Here is an 18,270-nt window from a genome sequence, read left to right as displayed (position 1 = left end):
GTGTAATCCATTATTGTAAATTTAAATGTCATTAGGGATCGATCAGACAAAAGAGGGTTATCAGACAACTGTTTGCAGGCTTAATTTATCTGATGGACAGTTTCTTTCCATCATCACAATATAACTCAATTGTGCAGTGTGTGTGTTCATAAGGGAATGGTGTTGTTGCAATGTAATTTTTAAATTAATTATATTGCCTAAGATATTAAAACTGCATTCTATATTACAGGACAAATCAGGCTCATTCATTTGTGACTCATGTTTTTATCACACAGGATACAGACATGGAGGCTGAAAAACAGGGAATGGGGCTGCATGTGAGAGAGGAGATGTGCAGCCAGAAGACATTCAGTTGGAAAAAAGTGTCTTCATTTAAGCTGTGGTGGTCCTCACTGGCTCGGCTAGCACTGCACGGCTGTGGTGGTCTGCTGTTTGGACTTAAGTTACCCACCAGAGCTCATATACATGTTTTGATTTCTGATGGACACAAACTGTCATCTAATGCACAAACTCTCAAAAACAAGTTTGTGTGACAAGTAGAACAAGAGTGGCGGCAGCCAGCACCCTTTAATGTTAGGTTTAAGATAGTTATAATTAAGCTAGCATGGAATTTTTAAAAACATGTTTAGTCTTGGAAACTGTTGTGCAAAAGTCTTGAACCACCTGTTTATTTGCTTTTGCTAGGGAAATGGGTGCACATTTTAATAACATGGTATAGTAAGGTATATAGTGTATATTAAAATTATATGGTATACAAGACAAAAACAGTTTTTCACAATTCTAATGACCTTGAAAGTCAATATTTTGTATGAGCAGCTTTAGTCTTCAACACAGCCAACTTTCTGAGGCAGCTTTCTGCTAGTAACAAAGTGCCTACATATGAAGTTACATGTACAAATGAGTTCTTTGCTAAGTTGACTGTTATGTGTAGATTGGTTGATCCTTTGGACTCAAATAGACTGAAAAAGCAGCCAATATAAAACACTAAAGATACAAACACACAACCTGTAAAACTACTGCTCAAGATCACTTTTAAAAAATTACCTTTGGCCCACGCCGAAGGTGGGAGCCTTTGGGAAACAGAAGCAGTTAAATTCACCCCTCCACAGAGAGCGATAATGGAAACAGCCAGCTGTACAGATTCTCAGCACAAAATCACCTGTAACTACATCGTAGAAAAACAGAAAATGTGCTGGTAATTTTCTGCCAGGACGTTTTCTGTTTTTTTCCAGACGTTAACAGACTTTTCCATAAATGGTAAAACAAAAAATCCTGTAGATATAGAGTACACTCTCTGTTCTATTTAGGGAACAGTTCCTTCAACTCTAAAATGGAAAATTCATTTTTTTTTCACAGCATATTTCCTGTATTATTAATGGATATTTTGCATATATAGACTGAGGCGCCCAGACTGAGGAAGATCTTAGTCTGGGCGTCTATTGTCTTGTGTAGTCTGGAAGATGAGTGGATGACGGGGTGGGTGCAGTTTTCTCAGTGGTGGGGTCGGGTGGGCTGTCCCGGGCTCTGTGGGGCCGGGCGGCGCTGCTGTTCTGGGCCCCGGTCCGGATGGGCCTGGTGTGTCACCAGGGTGCAGGGGAGGCATCCCCCCCCTCTGTCCCCTTCTGGCTGCCTCTGCCTCAATTTTATCTCACAACTTAGACATTCACATTACTCACACCCTCATAACACATACATATAGGACCTTGGGGGTGGGCACGCTACACGGAATACAAAAGACCATCAGGGTGTACAACCTCACCCCTGGTGTCGTTGCCCACCTCTCAATTTTAAATACATGTAGACATTGAGGGCTAGCAGGAGGGGCTACGCGCGTCCCTGCTGCTCTCTGGCAGGTAGCTCCATGCCCTCCTGGGTTTTAAAGGCACCTTAGAACACACATGCATCAACACTACATATGAGCGGGCGGAGGGAGGCTTGGAGTCTTCTCACACCCCCGTTCTCTGCGACCTGCTGGAGCGGGGGGGCTAGGAGGAGGAGTTGGCCGTCCGACTGGGGTCTGGAGTGTGGGGCCTCCCTGCTGCTGCGGAGTCAGGGCGGTCTGCCTCTCCCCACCGCAGGAAAAAGGGTAACACCACCTGGGTCTGGGTGCAGTTTTCCCCTCCAGGGGCAAGGGTACCTAGACCTGGGGCTTAGAGTACGCTTGGGGAGTGTGATTGTCTGTACAGTGTCTCTCTATGTCTGTCTCCACGTTGGGTGAGTGTTGAGTAATTGCATATGAGAGCAGAGGGTGGGAATGGATGTCTGTATCTGTGTGTGCCTGTTTGTCTGTGTCTATATGTCAGGTTGGGTATCAGACACCACCTCTCTAGGGACATCTCAGGCCCTCCAAGATTTGGAGGCCTATCTCCTCCTACCACCACTTCCCCTGCCAGTGGCGGACTCCCTCAGACATCGGTGCGTTGGTGGTTCTTTGTGTCCAGGGATGGGCGTCCAGGTACACACCGGCTCACTCCTTGGTGGCTGCTTGTCGGGGCCTGGAGCCTGGGGCTCGCTCGGGCCACTTCGGGGGTGGGGTGCCCTCGGCCTCTCGGCCTGGGGCTCGGTCACTCTGGCGCAGCTGGCTGCTGGCGGAGCTCACGAGCACGTCACTGCAACTCCCCCTGGCTTCTGCGCCGCGGCTGCTGAGTGAGCCCTCATCTGGGACTCTCCTCAGCTCTTTCTGGGATGGTGGCGCGGCTGCCCCTCTGTTGGTCTTCCTTGGTCTCTTGTGTTCTGGGGGCCTCTGGATGTCTGGAGCCTGGATCTCCTCCATACCTGCTTCATGCCCTGGAGGACGGGGCTGTGGCCTCCCCACACCCTCTAGCAGATCATTACATGAAGGAACCTTTTAAAAACAAGTGCGTTCATGCTCACAGGTGTACACATGGGTGCTCACACACACAAACTACACCCTTTTTGACTGCTACCTCAAAGCACACTGTGCGCTGTCGATCTTGCATGTTGCACAATAATGTTTAATATTTACTATTTACTTTTTTCTTTCTCAACAGGTGATCCTGTTGTACAAGACCAATTTCAGGCACTTTTTTTCACTGTAAATCAATAAATGTACTTTTTTATATCCTAAACCATACATTCCTATAATTGCTACCTAATATATCATTTGCTCAAAACTTCTTAAACTAAAACGTCTTAATTTAATCTGTGCCAAGTACACAACAACATTGGTACAATTAATATTAGGCATTATTTTATTCTCCTCAACTCAAAAAAACGAAATTTTTATTGACTAAACAGCTAATACATCAACCAAATAACTCACAATCTTTCAAATTTGAGCATTTTAATTTTCCATTAAATAAGTTTGTAGTCATGTAAATGTGTTCATGTATATAAGGGATGGGTATTCACTAACTGATATGATTGAGACTCTAGAGCGGCTCTAGACTCTAGAGCGGCTCTTCCTCAACCTCCTCCGACCACAGGTACAACATGCCCAGGACCCACTACAATTTGCATACAAGGCGGGTGTCGGAGTGGAGGATGCCATCCTGTACCTCCTACACAGAGCCCACTCACACCTGGATGGGGGAAAAGGCACGGTCAGGATCCTGTTTCTTGACTTTTCCAGTGCCTTTAATACCATCCGGCCCTGTATGCTTCAGGAAAAACTGAACAGGATGGAGGTGGACCCCTGCCTGGTCGCTTGGATCTCCGACTACCTCACCGACAGACCACAGTACGTCAGGCTGAAGGACATCACGTCTGACACAGTGGTCAGCAGCACAGGAGCACCACAGGGAACTGTGCTGTCCCCTCTTCTCTTCACCCTGTACACCTCTGACTTCGGCTACAACTCTGAATTATGCCACATTCAGAAGTTTGCAGACGACACAGCCATCATGGGGTGTATCTGGGATGATCAGGAAGAGGAGTACAGAAGTCTGGTGAGGAACTTTGTCGCATGGAGTCACACAAACCACCTGCAACTCAACACCTCAAAGACTAAGGAACTGGTTGTGGACTTCGGGAGGTCCAGAGCAGGTCCACTGCCGGTTCAGATAGAGGGGGAGGAGGTGGAGGTGGTCAACAAGTACAAGTACCTCGGGCTGTGGGTGGACAATAAACTGGACTGGTCATGCAACACAGAGCACCTGTATAAAAAAGCCCAAAGCCGACTGTACTTCCTCAGGAGGCTGAGGTCTTTTAACATCTGCAGGAAGCTCCTGAGGATGTTTTACCAGTCGGTGGTTGCTGGAGTACTTTTCTATGCTGTGGTGTGCTGGGGGAGCAGCACAGCAAAGAAGGACTCATCCAGGCTGGAGAAACTGATCAGGAGGGCTAGCTCTGTGGTCGGCATGAAGCTGGACACTCTGGTGTCAGTGGCAGAGAAAAGGACATTAAAGAAACTGCTGGACATTATGGACAATGCTGGGCATCCTCTGCACACGGCCATAAACAACCAGAAGAGTCTGTTCAGTGACAGGTTGCTTCTCCCCAAGACAAGAACTAACAGACTTAAAAACTCCTTTGTCCCACATGCCATCAGACTGTTTAACTCCTCTCTGGAGGGGAGAGGGAGGGGAAACAGGAGGACAAAGGAGGGGGGAACAACTAAGCTGTAGTGCCTCTTCACCTCACTGTGCAATACCTTTTGTGCAATACTTTTGTAAATAGTCAACAGTGCAATAGACTCAATACTTGAAATGTGCAATTCACTTGTATTTTTATTTTTTATTCCTATTTATTCTATTTATCCCCGTCGTATATTTTATTTATATTGTCTCTGTATTTATATGTGTGTGTGTGTGTGTGTGTGTGTGTGTGTGTGTGTGTGTATATATAATATTCTGTAACTATGTAACTTCTGTCGGTGCTGTGCTTTTTTGGAAATCGAATTTCCCAGAGGAACCCACCCGAGGGATTAATAAAGTTCTATCTATCTATCTATCTATCTATCTATCTATCTATCTATCTATCTATCTATCTATCTATGATTCTGATTCACAGGGTCCTGATTCAAGTCAATTCAATTTTACTTAGACAGTCAAAAATATTATAATTCTGATCATTTACAGTACATATCCATATTTGTATATCTATGTATAAAAACAAGGCTGACACTGTGAGACTTCATCAGAGGTGTGAGCGTCACAGCAGATGCCTTTGTGTCAAAGTAACTGTGGATAAAACTCAGAAAAACATGAAGGATTTTCCTGGCCTGGCTTTTTATAGCAGATAACCTAAAAATATTCTGCAGGAGATCAAAAACTGAAGAAAACCATGAATCAACATCTGAACATTACCTGATGCTGAAGTGAAACAGAGCAGACCTCTTGTCAGAGGTTATTTTTGAAAAAACAAAACAAAACAAAACTGTGGGCAACAATTCTGAACTGCAGGAAACCGATTTTTTATGGTGAGCTGGTTTTGAAGTACACTCAGAGAAATGACCTGCTCAGCATTACATAAATCCTATTTTCAGTATATGCTGGTCAGCTAGCTAAGTCTTTTCTTTACTTTACCTTTGTATTTCTCCAGCTTCTCGTGTTCCTTCTTCCTGATGTTGCTGTCATTGGGAACCGCTACATCTATCACTACAGCCATGTTCTTCTGCTTGTCCACCACTATGTCTGGTTGGTTAGCCACCACCATTTTGTCCGTCTGTATCTGGAAGTCCCACAGGATCTTAGCTCGGTCATTCTCCACCACCCTTGGGGGCGTCTCCCATTTTGACCTCGGGACTTCCAGGTTATACTCAGCACAGATGTTCCTGTACACTATGCCGGCCACTTGGTTATGGCGTTCCATGTATGCCCTGCCTGCTAGCATCTTGCACCCTGCTGTTATGTGCTGGATTGTCTCTGGGGCATCTTTACACAGCCTGCACCTGGGGTCTTGCCTGGTGTGATAGACCCCAGCCTCTATGGATCTTGTACTCAGAGCTTGTTCCTGTGCTGCCATGATTAGTGCCTCTGTGCTGTATTTCAGTCCAGCTTTGTTCAGCCACTGGTAGGATTTCTGGATGTCAGCCACTTCCTCTATCTGCTGGTGGTACATACCGTGCAGGGGCCTGTCCTTCCATGATGGTTCCTCGTCTCCCTCCTCTTTCTTGGGTTTCTGCTGCCTGAGGTATTCACTGAGCACGTGGTCAGTTGGGGCCATCTTCGTGATGTAATCGTGGATGTTTGTTGTCTCATCCTGGACCGTGGTGGTGGTGTGGATCAGTGAATCAATGTCTCGTTCACTCTTGATGTCATCCATGTAGAGAAGGTGACTGACAACTGCTCCGTTCCGTAGTTGGTATCCGTAGCCAGCCTTGTCAATGATCTCACTACGTCATACCCAGCCCAGGGGCTCAATATCTTTCATGTTTGTTGGAGGTGATACTGAGCATTTTTGCCCAACCGCATGTCTGAAACCAAATTTTCACCAGACCTGACACGTGTGCAAAATTTCACGAGTTTTTGAACATGTTTAGGCCCTCAAAAAGCCAATTCATTTGCAGAAATGATAATAATAACAATAAAAGCTGCAAGCAGCGATGGGTGGGCCCTCGCACACATGAAAATGGCACAAAATGTTAACAAATTCCTGTTGCACATGGCTCCAAGAAACTTTTTTGTACATCTTGATAGCTTACATGTGGGTGCCAAAATTCAGACTCACAGATCAAGCAGGGGCTTCGGTTTTGAAATTGTCTAGGAGGAGCTGTGGATTTATTTTGAAATACTCAGTGAAAATGACCATATAACATGAGAGCCTTCGTCAAGTTGGAGGTCTGTGACAGGTTACATGAATTTTTTAAGCTTAAAGCACAAAGCTGCTGTAACTCCAAGACACATTTGTCCAATCTCCACCAAACTTCACAGGCATGGTGAGAGTCCAGCCCTGAACAGACTGATATGCAGTTTGTATGCAATACTGAGAGCGCCACCTACTGGGAACAGGAAATACTCAGACGGGTATAATCATAATCTAATTGAGACAAATTTGTCCCAGCAGTCAGCTAATATGACAAATTCTCAAATTTAGATAAATATAAGAACACATTGTTGACTTAAAATGACATTTTATTGGTATTGGGGTGAGTGTAGTAAACTAATAAGACAAATAGAGGAGGAAAAAGCAGTGATGCTGGCACATTTGGGAAGAACTGTAACTTCAACTGATTGGTCATTTAACAATGATTTCCTTATCTGTTCATCTTTAATCTGACGTTATCATGGCAGTTTACCTGGTAAGAAGTAAACCATCTTCCTTACGTGGTTAACCCGTAAGGTTTGTCCAAAGTTGCCTGGATAAGCCAAAATCCTGCTCTGTAGTATTTGGCTCTGGTGAGTCATTTCAACACGTTTATAAACTAAAGCATTAATTTCAGTTTATTAACTGTGTGTCTATCATGTCCTTCCTGATGCTGAAAAACAAACATTTTCCAAAGTACAGGGTAAAATTGCTCATACTGGAGATTTCAAAACCTTATTCTTTTAAAATGTGCATGCAAGTATCCAAGCTGGGTTTTTTCAGCAGTTTAGGTTGTTGGGTAATTTTCACTTTGTGCCCCCTAATACCAAATGATGGCTGCTTCCAGCTGGGTAAAGGCACCACATAGAGCACCTGTGGGAAGTGATTTGGTGGTTTTTTTTCTCCCAGCTGGATGGCAGGTTGGACGAAACACAGCGTAGCTCCATTAGATTATTTTTCAACAATGTGCCTCATACAGTATAAAACAGCCTCTTTAAAAGTATTAATGCTTGTACTACACTAAAAGAGCTGCAAAAGCACAACAGTAATCCAGCTGTTAAACATGTCATTCCAATTGAAAAAAATATTTAAGAACCAATCTGTTTCAATAGTCCCGTATGAAGAATAAGAAAAGTATATGAACAAATCACTTAACTAGACGCCCCAAAAATACTTTACGAAGAAAGGGCATTGTATCAGAATTACATACATCTTGCAATCACAGTTCACATTATAAGCCATGTAGGACAGTAATTTGGAAATGTGAGCAGAAACCCATACTAACATCATGAATACGCACCTCAGACCATAAATGATTCATGTGAACAAATGTCACACGATAAATTAAGTCTTTTTAATCAAAATATACCAGGGATGTGTATGAATAAATGAATGCTAATTCATTTGAGAAAACAATTTAAAGAGTAATTTGAGTAGGTGAACTTAGGCTGTAGCACCAAGTTTAACTTTACTTCACATACTGGAAGTTTAACAGAAAAAAAAGAAAAGAAAAAATGCAATCAACTAATTTAGCAACGCAAGAATTATAAAAATAAAATAAAAATTAAGAACACAAACACACAGGCCTAGAGACTGCTCGACAACCCAGAAACCAGCGATCGCAGTATTCCCCAACCAGTCTGGGGTGGTCGCTGGCAGTAGTTAGATTTGTCACAAAGCCTTGTATAAGGCTTGATTATTATAGTTTACTGGGCTCCACTTGGTTCCAAGTAACATATCCTTTGCGAATCACATGGCGAGTGTGGACTTCAAAGAAGTATAACCAGACAGCTCAGCCATGATGTCTGCAGCAGGCTTTAGACTCTGACGGAGACGATGACTGATTACTTATTCCTGTTATACAGTCTGCTGCCTGGAGCGCATGTTAGTGCATTAAATTCTCCACAGACGAGTCTGTGTGGTCACAAAAAAAATCTGGCAAGTGCCCAGATGTCTGCTTGGCCCCCATCTGATGATGACATTTACAGAGCTCTGACCAATCACCTGTGGATAAGGTGATGCACTGAAACCTTCCTTGTGATTGGTCACTAACAGGTCTCTACAGTCTTACATCGTTACCTTGGAAGAAACAGAGCTGTCTACTAAAAGCAAACTACTTGCCAAGAAGCAGTGAAACTGTACAAGGGTGACAACTTAGAACCAGACGTTAAAAGCAGAAGCTGCACCTTTGAAACATGTTTTAGCATTAAGGCACAATTTTTATCAGTTTTTGGTTGCGTCACATTTCACTACGACTTGGTGAGTCGCAGTATGAACCAGGAAAGATATTTATATGATACACACTTTATCATGAACCTGGTTTTTGTTCTTATGCCTTTCATTTACACTTCAGGATAAATCATTTTGATAGTCTGATGGCACATGTGGTTAAATCAAAGCAGAATACAGTAAGGTCACATCATTCACAGCGGTTAGCAGCAAAGTTGGTGAATAAAACAAAGAAGGCTGATTGAATGAAAAAAAAAAAATAGTGCTACAAAAATATTACCTAATTTCTAAAATAACTTCATTTTAAATCTCTGTAGTACACGAAGCATGACACTAAGGAATGATGACCACTACAGCTGTCCCGAGGCTTCTCAAGACCAAGTTACAACCCTGGTATTGGACCATACGACTCTTTGTGCAGTAAAAAAAAAAAAATGTAGAGCATTACATTGAGTGTCTCTCTTCTAAGACTGTGCAGTACTGAGTGTGGAAATTATGACAAATGTTAGAACTGTGTTTAGTAACTTGAAATTTTGATGTTTAAGAGGCTTAAGAGACTGATTTTAAGAGGGCAATACTGATATTTCATATTGTAGGATTTCTATTATTATTATTAAGACTAAGAGTCTTCAATCTACCAATTTGAAAACTGACAGCATTAGTGGTTTAAAGGTCTTGAAGGAGTTATTTGAAAGCTGACTGCAGTTCTTTGAATGCGGCTCGTCTTTGTTTCTGCTCCTCAGCTTGCTTTTTCTTGACCTCTTGTTCCTGGCGGATCTCTGACTCAAATCGGTTGGATTCATTGATGGCCTTGACCTGTTCAACAGAAAAACACAAAGCTGCCTTAGTAAAGAAGTGAGAATCACAAAATAAAGAAGAGAATCCTCTGACCTCTAAACAACAGCTTTCAGGGTTTTCATCAATCTACTATTAATTTGTACCTTTAGTTTTTAATCAGTGAGTGAAACGCATACACATGTGACATAAATGCTGAGTCATGTCAAGATGAGGTGATAGACTCAACCACTGGAAAATATTCTACTTCCTTGCTTGAAATGCTTTTGCAGCACATCTCGGATTACTGCCAACACTTATTACCACACACCAGTGTGTGAATGGGTGGATGACTGGATATGTAAAGCGCTTTGGGGTCCTCAGGGACTAGTAAAGCGCTATATAAATACAGGCCATTTACCATTTATTACAAAGCACAGTCCAATCAGTAGCAGAGGATCAGTTTTTCATATTGGTGTGTAGAACTCACACAGTCAAACTCACACAGCCACTAATCACAACGTTGCATGTTAAGGCAGAGATCAACAACAAGGTCAAAAAATAAACACATTAAAAGTAAGATAAAAAAAAAATAAAACAAGGAGAAATGTCTTAAAATGAACAACTACAGGAAGATTAATCTACACGAGGTCTGTCAGCTTTAAGCGACCTGAGGTACGAGGTAACGGCCTGAGACCAACTTCCTGAATTCAGATGACAAAACATGTCCAGGATGGATAATAAGGCAGAGGCCAGCCACCCTTTGGAGAAAGCTCATATCTGCAATCTCATCCTCTCAGTCACTACCCAAAGCTTGTCACCATAGGTGAGGGGCATAGATCGACTGGTAAATCCAGAGCTTCGCTTTTACTCAGCTCTCTCTTCACCACAAGAACCGATCCTCAATCGGTGAACAAGACTCGGAGATACTTAAACTCCTCCACTTGGTCAGGGATGAGTTCCTGCCCCAGAGTGGGCACTCCACCCTATTCAGCTGAGAACCATGGATATAATAATAATACTTTAAATATTTTCCAAGGGTCTCTTGTGTTCAATGTGGAAACAAGATTGCCCACAAATAACGCTCTCGCCAAATAATTAGTCTTGATTTCAATTATTTGTATGTTTTTAGGAGGTGCAATGCATCCCTGTTTCTCTGTGCCACTAATGAAATGATGTGTTTTTCACTAGAAAGTTGGGAATCATCTGGTTCAAATTTCTGTGTAGAGTTTGCACAGTTTCTCTCTGAGTTTGCTCCAGGTACTCTGGATTCTTCCCATAGTTTAAAGAAATACATACTAGGTTAATTGGTGATAAACTAAATTGACAAAAGACGTTGATGAAAGTTAAGTGCAATGACGAGGTGACATGCAATGATCAGAAAGACTAGGAAAATTCTATAGAATAAATCCTACTCTATTCCATTTCAACTTACTTTAGCTTCAAAAAAGGTCTTGGCTCCTTTGACCCCCTCTGTAGAGACGTCAATTTCAGAGAGGCGAGCAAGGGCACAGAGGCCGCTGTCCTCTGCCAGCTCTCCTGCTGCTGCCTTCCTGAAAATCAGTAGGAACTGTGGAAGACAAGAACAACAAACAGATACTGATAGAACAGGAACTTCGATTCTGACTTTTAATTTAATTTAAAAAAAAAAACAACTCTCTTGCTTCACCTCTCTGAAGCTGAGCTTGTTGTCGAGGTCTTCATCCACCTCTTTGATCATATTCTTCAAGCCGATGTGCGTCTGCGGAGCTCCAAGCTTCTCCATCATCAGCTTCAGCTCCATTAGGTCAATGTAGTTGTCCTTACCAGCATCATACCTTGACAGAATTAAACAGAAGAACAACTTTTGCTACATTTGCTGAAAGAGTTCATGCTGGTTCTGACAGAAAGATGACAGAATACGCAGTGCATCACAGTCAGGGAGGAAATTATTTGAACCCCTGCTGATTTTGTAAGTTTGTCCACTAACCAGTCTACAATTTCAGTGGTAGGTTTATTTGAACAGAAAAAAATCCAGAAAAATGCATTGCAAAAAAGTCATAAATTGATTTGAATTTTCATGAATGAAATAAGTATTTGATCCCCCATCAATCTGCAAGTTTTCTGGCTCCCAGGTGTATTTTATACAGGTAACAAGCTGACATTTGGAGCCTTTTCAGCTCGTTACCTGTATAAAAGACAGCTGTCCATAGAAGCAATCAATCGATCCAGATTCCAAACTCTGCACCATGGCCAAGACCAGAGTTTTCCATGGATGTCAGGGACAAGATTGTTGACCTACACAAGGCTGGAATGGGCTACAAGACCATCGCCAAGCAGTTGGGTGAGAAGGTGACAACAATTGGTGCGATTATTCGCATATGGAAGAATCATATAATAACTGCCAGTCTCCCTCGGTCTGGAGCTCCACACAAGATCTCACCTCGTGGAGTTTATGATAATAAGAACTGTGAGGAACCAGCTCAGAACTACTCGGAAGGAACTCCATCAAACATGGAGGTAGAAACGTGTTTTGGGGGTGTTTTTCTGCCAAGGGGACAGAACAACTGCATCACATCAAAGGGAGGATGGATGGGGTGAGAACCACCTTCCTTTAGCCAGGGTACTGATAATGGGCCGTGGGCGGTTATTCCAGCATAACAATGATCCAAAACACACGACCAAGGCAACAAAGGATTGGCTCAAGAAGAATGTTAAGGTCAATATTAAGGTCTCGGAGTGGCCTAGTCAGTCTCCAATCCCACAGAAAATCTGTGGAGGGAGCTGAAGGTTAGAGTTGCCAAACATCAGCCATGAAACATTGATGTCTTTGCAGAGGATCTGCAAAGACGAGTGGGACAAAATCCCTCCTGAGATATGTGCAAAGGAAAAAAAAAAAAAAAAAAAAAAAAAAATCTGACCTCTATGATTACCAGCAAAGAGGGGCAAGCCCTCTGGCATAGCCGGTTGAGGGTAAAAGAAGACAACCAGAGATTAATAATAAATAATTATTAAATGCAGAGTGGTGGATAAGCTAGGGATGTTCCTAGTGATCAATCACTTTGTCAACTAAACAAAGAAAAAAGTTTTAGTCGTCTAAAACTAGGAGGCACTCAGATATTAAGGTGCACTTGAGAACCGTCTAATAGAGCATATGAACAAACTAATAACCAAAGGTATTTAAAACTATTTATCACATTTTTCAGTAATGACTTTGTCGCACCGTGACTTAAATGAGGGGCTTATCTGGAGTCAGGTCCAAGGGGCAGCAGCAGGGAATGAGGCGACATTTGGTGAAATGCAGAGAAGGCTGGACATATTGCTAATCCATCACCCAATGAGCAAGTGGTTTGGTGATGGTGGGAAGGAAAAACTCCTTTTTAACAGGAAGAAACCTCCAGAACAACCAGGCTCAGGGAGGGGCGGGGCCATTTGGCGCAACCAATTAGGGGTGAGGGGAAGAAGACAGGGGCAGCAGGGTGGCACGGTGGTTAGCACTGTTGCCTCACAGCAGGTCCTGAGTTCAATTCCACCATCAGGCCGGGGTCTTTTTGTGTGGAGTTTGCATGTTCTACCTGTGTTTGCATGGGTTCTCCCACAGTCCAAAGACATGCACTTAGTAGGGGATAGGTTAATTGGAAACTCTAAATTGCCCATAGGTGTGAATGCAGGAGTGAGCGGGAATGTTTGTCTCTGTCTACGTGTTAGCCCTGCAACAGACTGGTGAGACTTGCAGGCCATACCTAACCTTCCTGTATACCAGGGGTGTCCAACTCGAGGCCTCGAGAGCCGGTGTCCTGCAGGTTTTAGATCTCACCCTGGGTCAACACCCCTCAATCACATGATTAGTTCGTTACCAGGCCTCTGGAGAACTTTAGGACATGTTGAGGAGATCATTTAGCCATTTCAATCAGCTGTATTGGATCAAGGACATATCTAAAACCTGCAGGACACCGGCCCTTGAGGCCTGGAGTTGCCCACCCCTGCTGTATAAGATAAGATAAGATAACCTTTATTAGTCCCACACGTGGGAAATTTGTTACTGTGCCAGCCACTTGGTTATGGCATTGCTAGGGACATCGTTACACAGCCTGCACCTGGTTTCTTGCCTGGTGTGCTAGAGCCCAGCCTCTATCAATCTTGTGCTTAGGGCTTGTTCCTATCTTTCATTCCAGCCATTGGTAGGATTTCTCAATATCAGCCACTTCTTCTATCTGCTGATGCTGCATGCCGTGCAGGGGCTTGTCCTCCTATGATGGTTCCTGTTCTTGCTCCTCTTCTTTCTCAGTTTCAGCTGCCTAAAGTATTCACTAAGCACATAATCAGTTATAGCCATCTTTCTGATGTACTCATGGATCTTTGTTCTGTGGTTCTGAACCCCTAATGTGTTTTAATTTGCTGTAAGAAGAGACATGGTGATATTCATAGGGGAGCACAGTTAGGGGGCAAGTTAAACATGCACTGGAGCCTGGAATAGGAGGTATGCCCACAGGGAGCAGAAACTGAAGGAGTGTCAGAAATAGTTGTTGACTAATTGACTTTGTTTAACAATAATAATAATAAAAAAAAAAAAAAAACCTGACAGATTAGTTGACTGCCAAACAATCCTTAGTTGCAGCCCTACTCTGCACCTTACTAAATATCCCCTAAATAAGTTAAAATTACATTGTTAATTTGTTGTACAACGATCTCATAAAAGCAACAAGATGAAACATGTTGTTAAAACAAAGGTTTTCTATGGAATTATGTTTCTTCACCCTGAGTTGCAAAAGAATTTAACTTTCTCCGTCTCCAAAAAGGAACACCGTTGATGATAACTGTAACAAATGTGCAGTAGGGGGAAGTGGCACACACGGTTTAAACTAAACACATTTACACAGCAGCTTATCAGTTCAAACTGGAATGTTTGAACTGATAAGAACTAATCCATTAGTTCTCACAGCTAGAATTACTCATGAATGGGGAAACGTCTTCTCAGTTTTTTAATCAATTTAGAGAATCCTGCAAACATGTAGTTGTTCCTTAGTGTGTTAAGAGGGTAAATACACTGTTAAATGTAATTAAACTGTTAAATCTTAAACTAACTGTTAAATTGCAGTTAATGTCAGAGTAGAGCGCTTGCATGTACACGCCAGCCTCTATCAACTTGTATAATGGGTGCAAGTTTTCTTCCTGCAACATACAAATGTGATTTTGTTTCAGGAGAATGTATTTTCCTTATGTTGATGGCATGAAAATGTTTGGACATTCTGCAAAATTACGTGATTTGATTACGTGACCATCTCACAAAAAAGCGGAACAGCACCCCCATCGTGTTTCTACGTCAGTACGTCCGGTCATTTCATGTCATTTTTAACCTTCATTGTAACTGCATCCAGTTAAGGAGAGCACCACTCTTTAAACAAAAATGTTTTTAACTCCCAAGACAAATTTACAAGAACAAACTGTAAAGCCCTGATGTCTCAGGAACAGTAAAGAGTTTATGCCGTAAGCAAAAAGCACTTAAGTGGCCTAGACAGGCCGAGACAAGATAGAAACTTGAAGAATCTGGGTTGGACATTGCAAAGAAGCAGCCATGACTTGTGAACATGCAAACATTTCTACCCCGATCTGATTTTTACTGTACTACAAAATTCTTAAACTATGTTTTCTTTGTTCTTTTAAAACAAAGTAGCAAAAAACAAAACTTGATAAATGTTATGAGCTTGAAACAATCTTTGAATGTGGTGTTGGAATGACCATGTCAAGATTCTTCCTGCTGAGAATTTTAAATGTGATTTCTGGCATTTGCAGCAGGCAAATGGCATTTAGTTTAATTACATCTAAGAGAAGACGGACAGTTCTACACTACATTTCCAAAACAGGGCAACTCAATCAAAATCATCAAGGATTAACATTTCAGAGGAGGCTGCTGCAAAGTACATTTCATGAAGAAAGACTAGTTGAGTTTACTGAAATTAAATGTTTGCAACATCTGGAAGAGGGTTCAGGCCAGCACACGTGAGACTGCCATGGGCTCCTGATGTCTTCCATAGGCAGAACTTCCTTTTTATTTTAGGTAAATCTCTTATTTGCAAAGACTCATAAAATGAGGACTGGTCTCCTAATACACCTCATAACGGTCAGACCTGCATGTAACAGGTTATTAACAAGACTCATGCAAAGCTGTGTTTGTGGTTTAGCCATTTATGGTCTTCTGTAAAACAACATTACCATTAACTGTAAATAACAACTAATTATCAGTCAGCACTATGTCAGACAACAACAACTAAAAATGAACTTCTTAACCTGACTTGAGTTGCCTCCATGTTTCTTCTTTACAGTGATGATGTGACATTTTTTTAATTGTTCTTTTGCAAATGTGTGAGTGTAGGCATTACTGTTCACCCTGGAAATCACATATGAAGGATAATGCAGACAGCCAAAGAAACAGCGCGCATATATCTATATCCATATTTATATCCATAGGGAGGAAGACAGACACAGTTGTTTATTCTGTCATTTGTAGTAGATGGATAAGGCAAGTTATTTCCTGTTTAATTACGATTTGAGCTACACCAGCAAACTGTCAAGTCAACTTCCTTAATCTCAGTGCGTAATCTCAATGCTACTTCCTTGAAAACCAGTGCCCAGTAAAATGACATTAAAATGGGGGCAGCGCTGTCTATAGGCATTTCCAAATTATAGCTCAATTTAACAGGGGGATATTGTGAAACACTCACGTTTTGAACAAAGTTTCCATGTCTTTGATCTGCTTTCGAGAGAACTCCTTAAACTCAGTGTAGGGGTTGAAGACCTTCATGCTGGGTAGGGAGTGTTCACCAATCCCCTCGTTCAGCTCTTCTCGCCGCAACAGTTTAGCGCCCAGCTCCGAGTTTGCGTTGGCCGTATTCGCTTTCTCTTCCGAACCAGTGTGCTGTCCGGGAGCATCCACGGCGACAGGATCCTCGGATCCTTCTTCTATCTGCAGCCGACGGCTGAGTTTGGACGAGAGCTCATCTGTGGCCATTTTCAAACCAGGAAACTAATAATCAAGAGACGGACACATGTCTGATAAACGTTTTACAGCCAGAGAATACAGAAACAATACAGAATGTATGTCAAAATCACAAAAACACTCACCTTTCTTTATTTTTCTGTCAAATAATGCAAAGTTAACATAAATATCTCCACTCCAGAATGTACAGGACGCCAGATAACTGTTCAGTACGCTGTCACGTTTATCACCACACCTTTTAAAGTGGCAGTTAGCGTAGTTGTAGGACGGGCGTGTTTTCAGACTGTCGTGCTCAGAAGCCACTAAAGCCTTTTAAGCCTCGAATAGTGTCCTGAATTTTACAAAAACACAGGCAGCCCCTGTGTTCTTTTCTTTAAAAAAAAGTAAAAGAAAAGAACATTAAAACACACCTGGCTGTATTTCATTATCTCACCATGTTGCTCCACTCCTGCGTGTCTTCACCTTTCTGCACTCCTAGTTATCCTTCTTATCTATGTTTTATTTATTAGTTTTAATAACATAACATCCGACAATGTACCACACCGGGAAAAGTCCCATAGTCCTTTTAACCAATGGGAAAAAATGACTTATGATTATTTTAAACGTAACTCAAGCAATAAAGCAGTGTTGTGTTTACACATATAAACAACTTAGCAGAGAACCAATTTTGGAACTTGTAACTATGGTACTGACGACAAACAACACATAGTTGTTCCACTTTCTTTAGCTGAATGGTGTTATCTCTGGTATTTCAGTTTGACAGGCGTTAAACGGTATTTTTGCACCAACGAGTTGATTTACAAAAAGAACTTGGCATATCTCGGCCTGGTGTGCAGTGTGAGCTTAAAAGCAAAACTGCCCACTGCACACAAACAAATAAACAATAATAAGAATTGTAAGACACACCTAGACACAGTCAATATGTTCAAATTTGCTCATTTATTTACACAAGCTTTTCCACGGCACAAGCCTGTGAAATGACATTCACTACCCATGTGTATGCTTTGCACACTTTGTTTCTCCTTCGCACAGCATGTCCTGCTCGCGCTGTCACACTCCCACTCTCCTCTTCCACAGACCAGCTTCTGACACTGCTTTTTAGCCTCGTCATAAGCTGCTCTGCCACCTACTCTCTTACCAGATACTAAAAATAAGGGAGGCATGATTAGAAAGATAGTCCAATCTCACTCATAAATGTAGACATTAAAATACTTTGCAAAGCCCTTGCAAGAAGATTAGAAAAACTCACTCCATTCATAAATACATGCTGATCAAACAGGTTTTATCAAGGCAGACACTCAGCCAATAATACACAGAAATTAATTAAGGTAATAGATTATTGCTTTGATTCATTATTCATAAATTGGATCAAAACACTATACAGCTCTCTAAATACATCTGTTAAGACAAATTATGTTACATCCCAGAGCTGTCTAAATCTAAAGAGGTGCACCAGACAGTGGTCCATTTTCATCAAACCACTAGCAGCAGCAAAATGTAGATATTAAAGGAATTTAAACTGAAAATACAGACCATAAGATAAGCCTATATGCTGATGATGTATTGCCTTTCCTTCTGAAGACAAT

The 18,270-nt window shown here is 42.0% G+C and overlaps 1 protein-coding gene across 1 annotated transcript; it reads right to left on the bottom strand.

The window, feature by feature from the left end:
- Nucleotides 1–7,013: 7,013 nt before the first annotated feature.
- On the bottom strand, nt 7,014–16,965 carry efhd2 (EF-hand domain family, member D2). Its single transcript, XM_085260218.1, has 5 exons — nt 16,810–16,965; nt 16,410–16,711; nt 11,378–11,525; nt 11,144–11,278; nt 7,014–9,750 (listed from the first exon to the last, which is right to left on the bottom strand). Exons 2-5 carry the CDS (start codon nt 16,694–16,696, stop codon nt 9,619–9,621), a joined length of 702 nt encoding a protein of 233 aa, XP_085116344.1. The 5' UTR covers nt 16,697–16,711; nt 16,810–16,965; the 3' UTR covers nt 7,014–9,618.
- Nucleotides 16,966–18,270: the final 1,305 nt, after the last annotated feature.

Source organism: Mchenga conophoros, linkage group LG20, assembly GCF_057382185.1.
Source record: "Mchenga conophoros isolate Kocher_MC1m ecotype Shallow Benthic linkage group LG20, M_conophoros_male_GT1.1, whole genome shotgun sequence".
NCBI lineage: Eukaryota > Metazoa > Chordata > Actinopteri > Cichliformes > Cichlidae > Mchenga > Mchenga conophoros.
Note: the sequence above shows the minus strand (reverse complement) of the source record. Positions and strands in the feature narration are given on the sequence as shown.

Bases quoted from the DNA above. Each gene is read 5' to 3' on its own strand.
- efhd2 (XM_085260218.1), bottom strand. From the start codon at position 16,696: ATGGCCACAGATGAGCTCTCGTCCAAACTCAGCCGTCGGCTGCAGATA. The intron at 11,279-11,377 runs GTGAAGCAAGAG...TGTCTTCCACAG, and splicing joins ACAAGCTCAGCTTCAGAGAG to TTCCTACTGATTTTCAGGAA. The intron at 9,751-11,143 runs GTAAGTTGAAAT...TCTGTTGAACAG, and splicing joins AGACCTTTTTTGAAGCTAAA to GTCAAGGCCATCAATGAATC.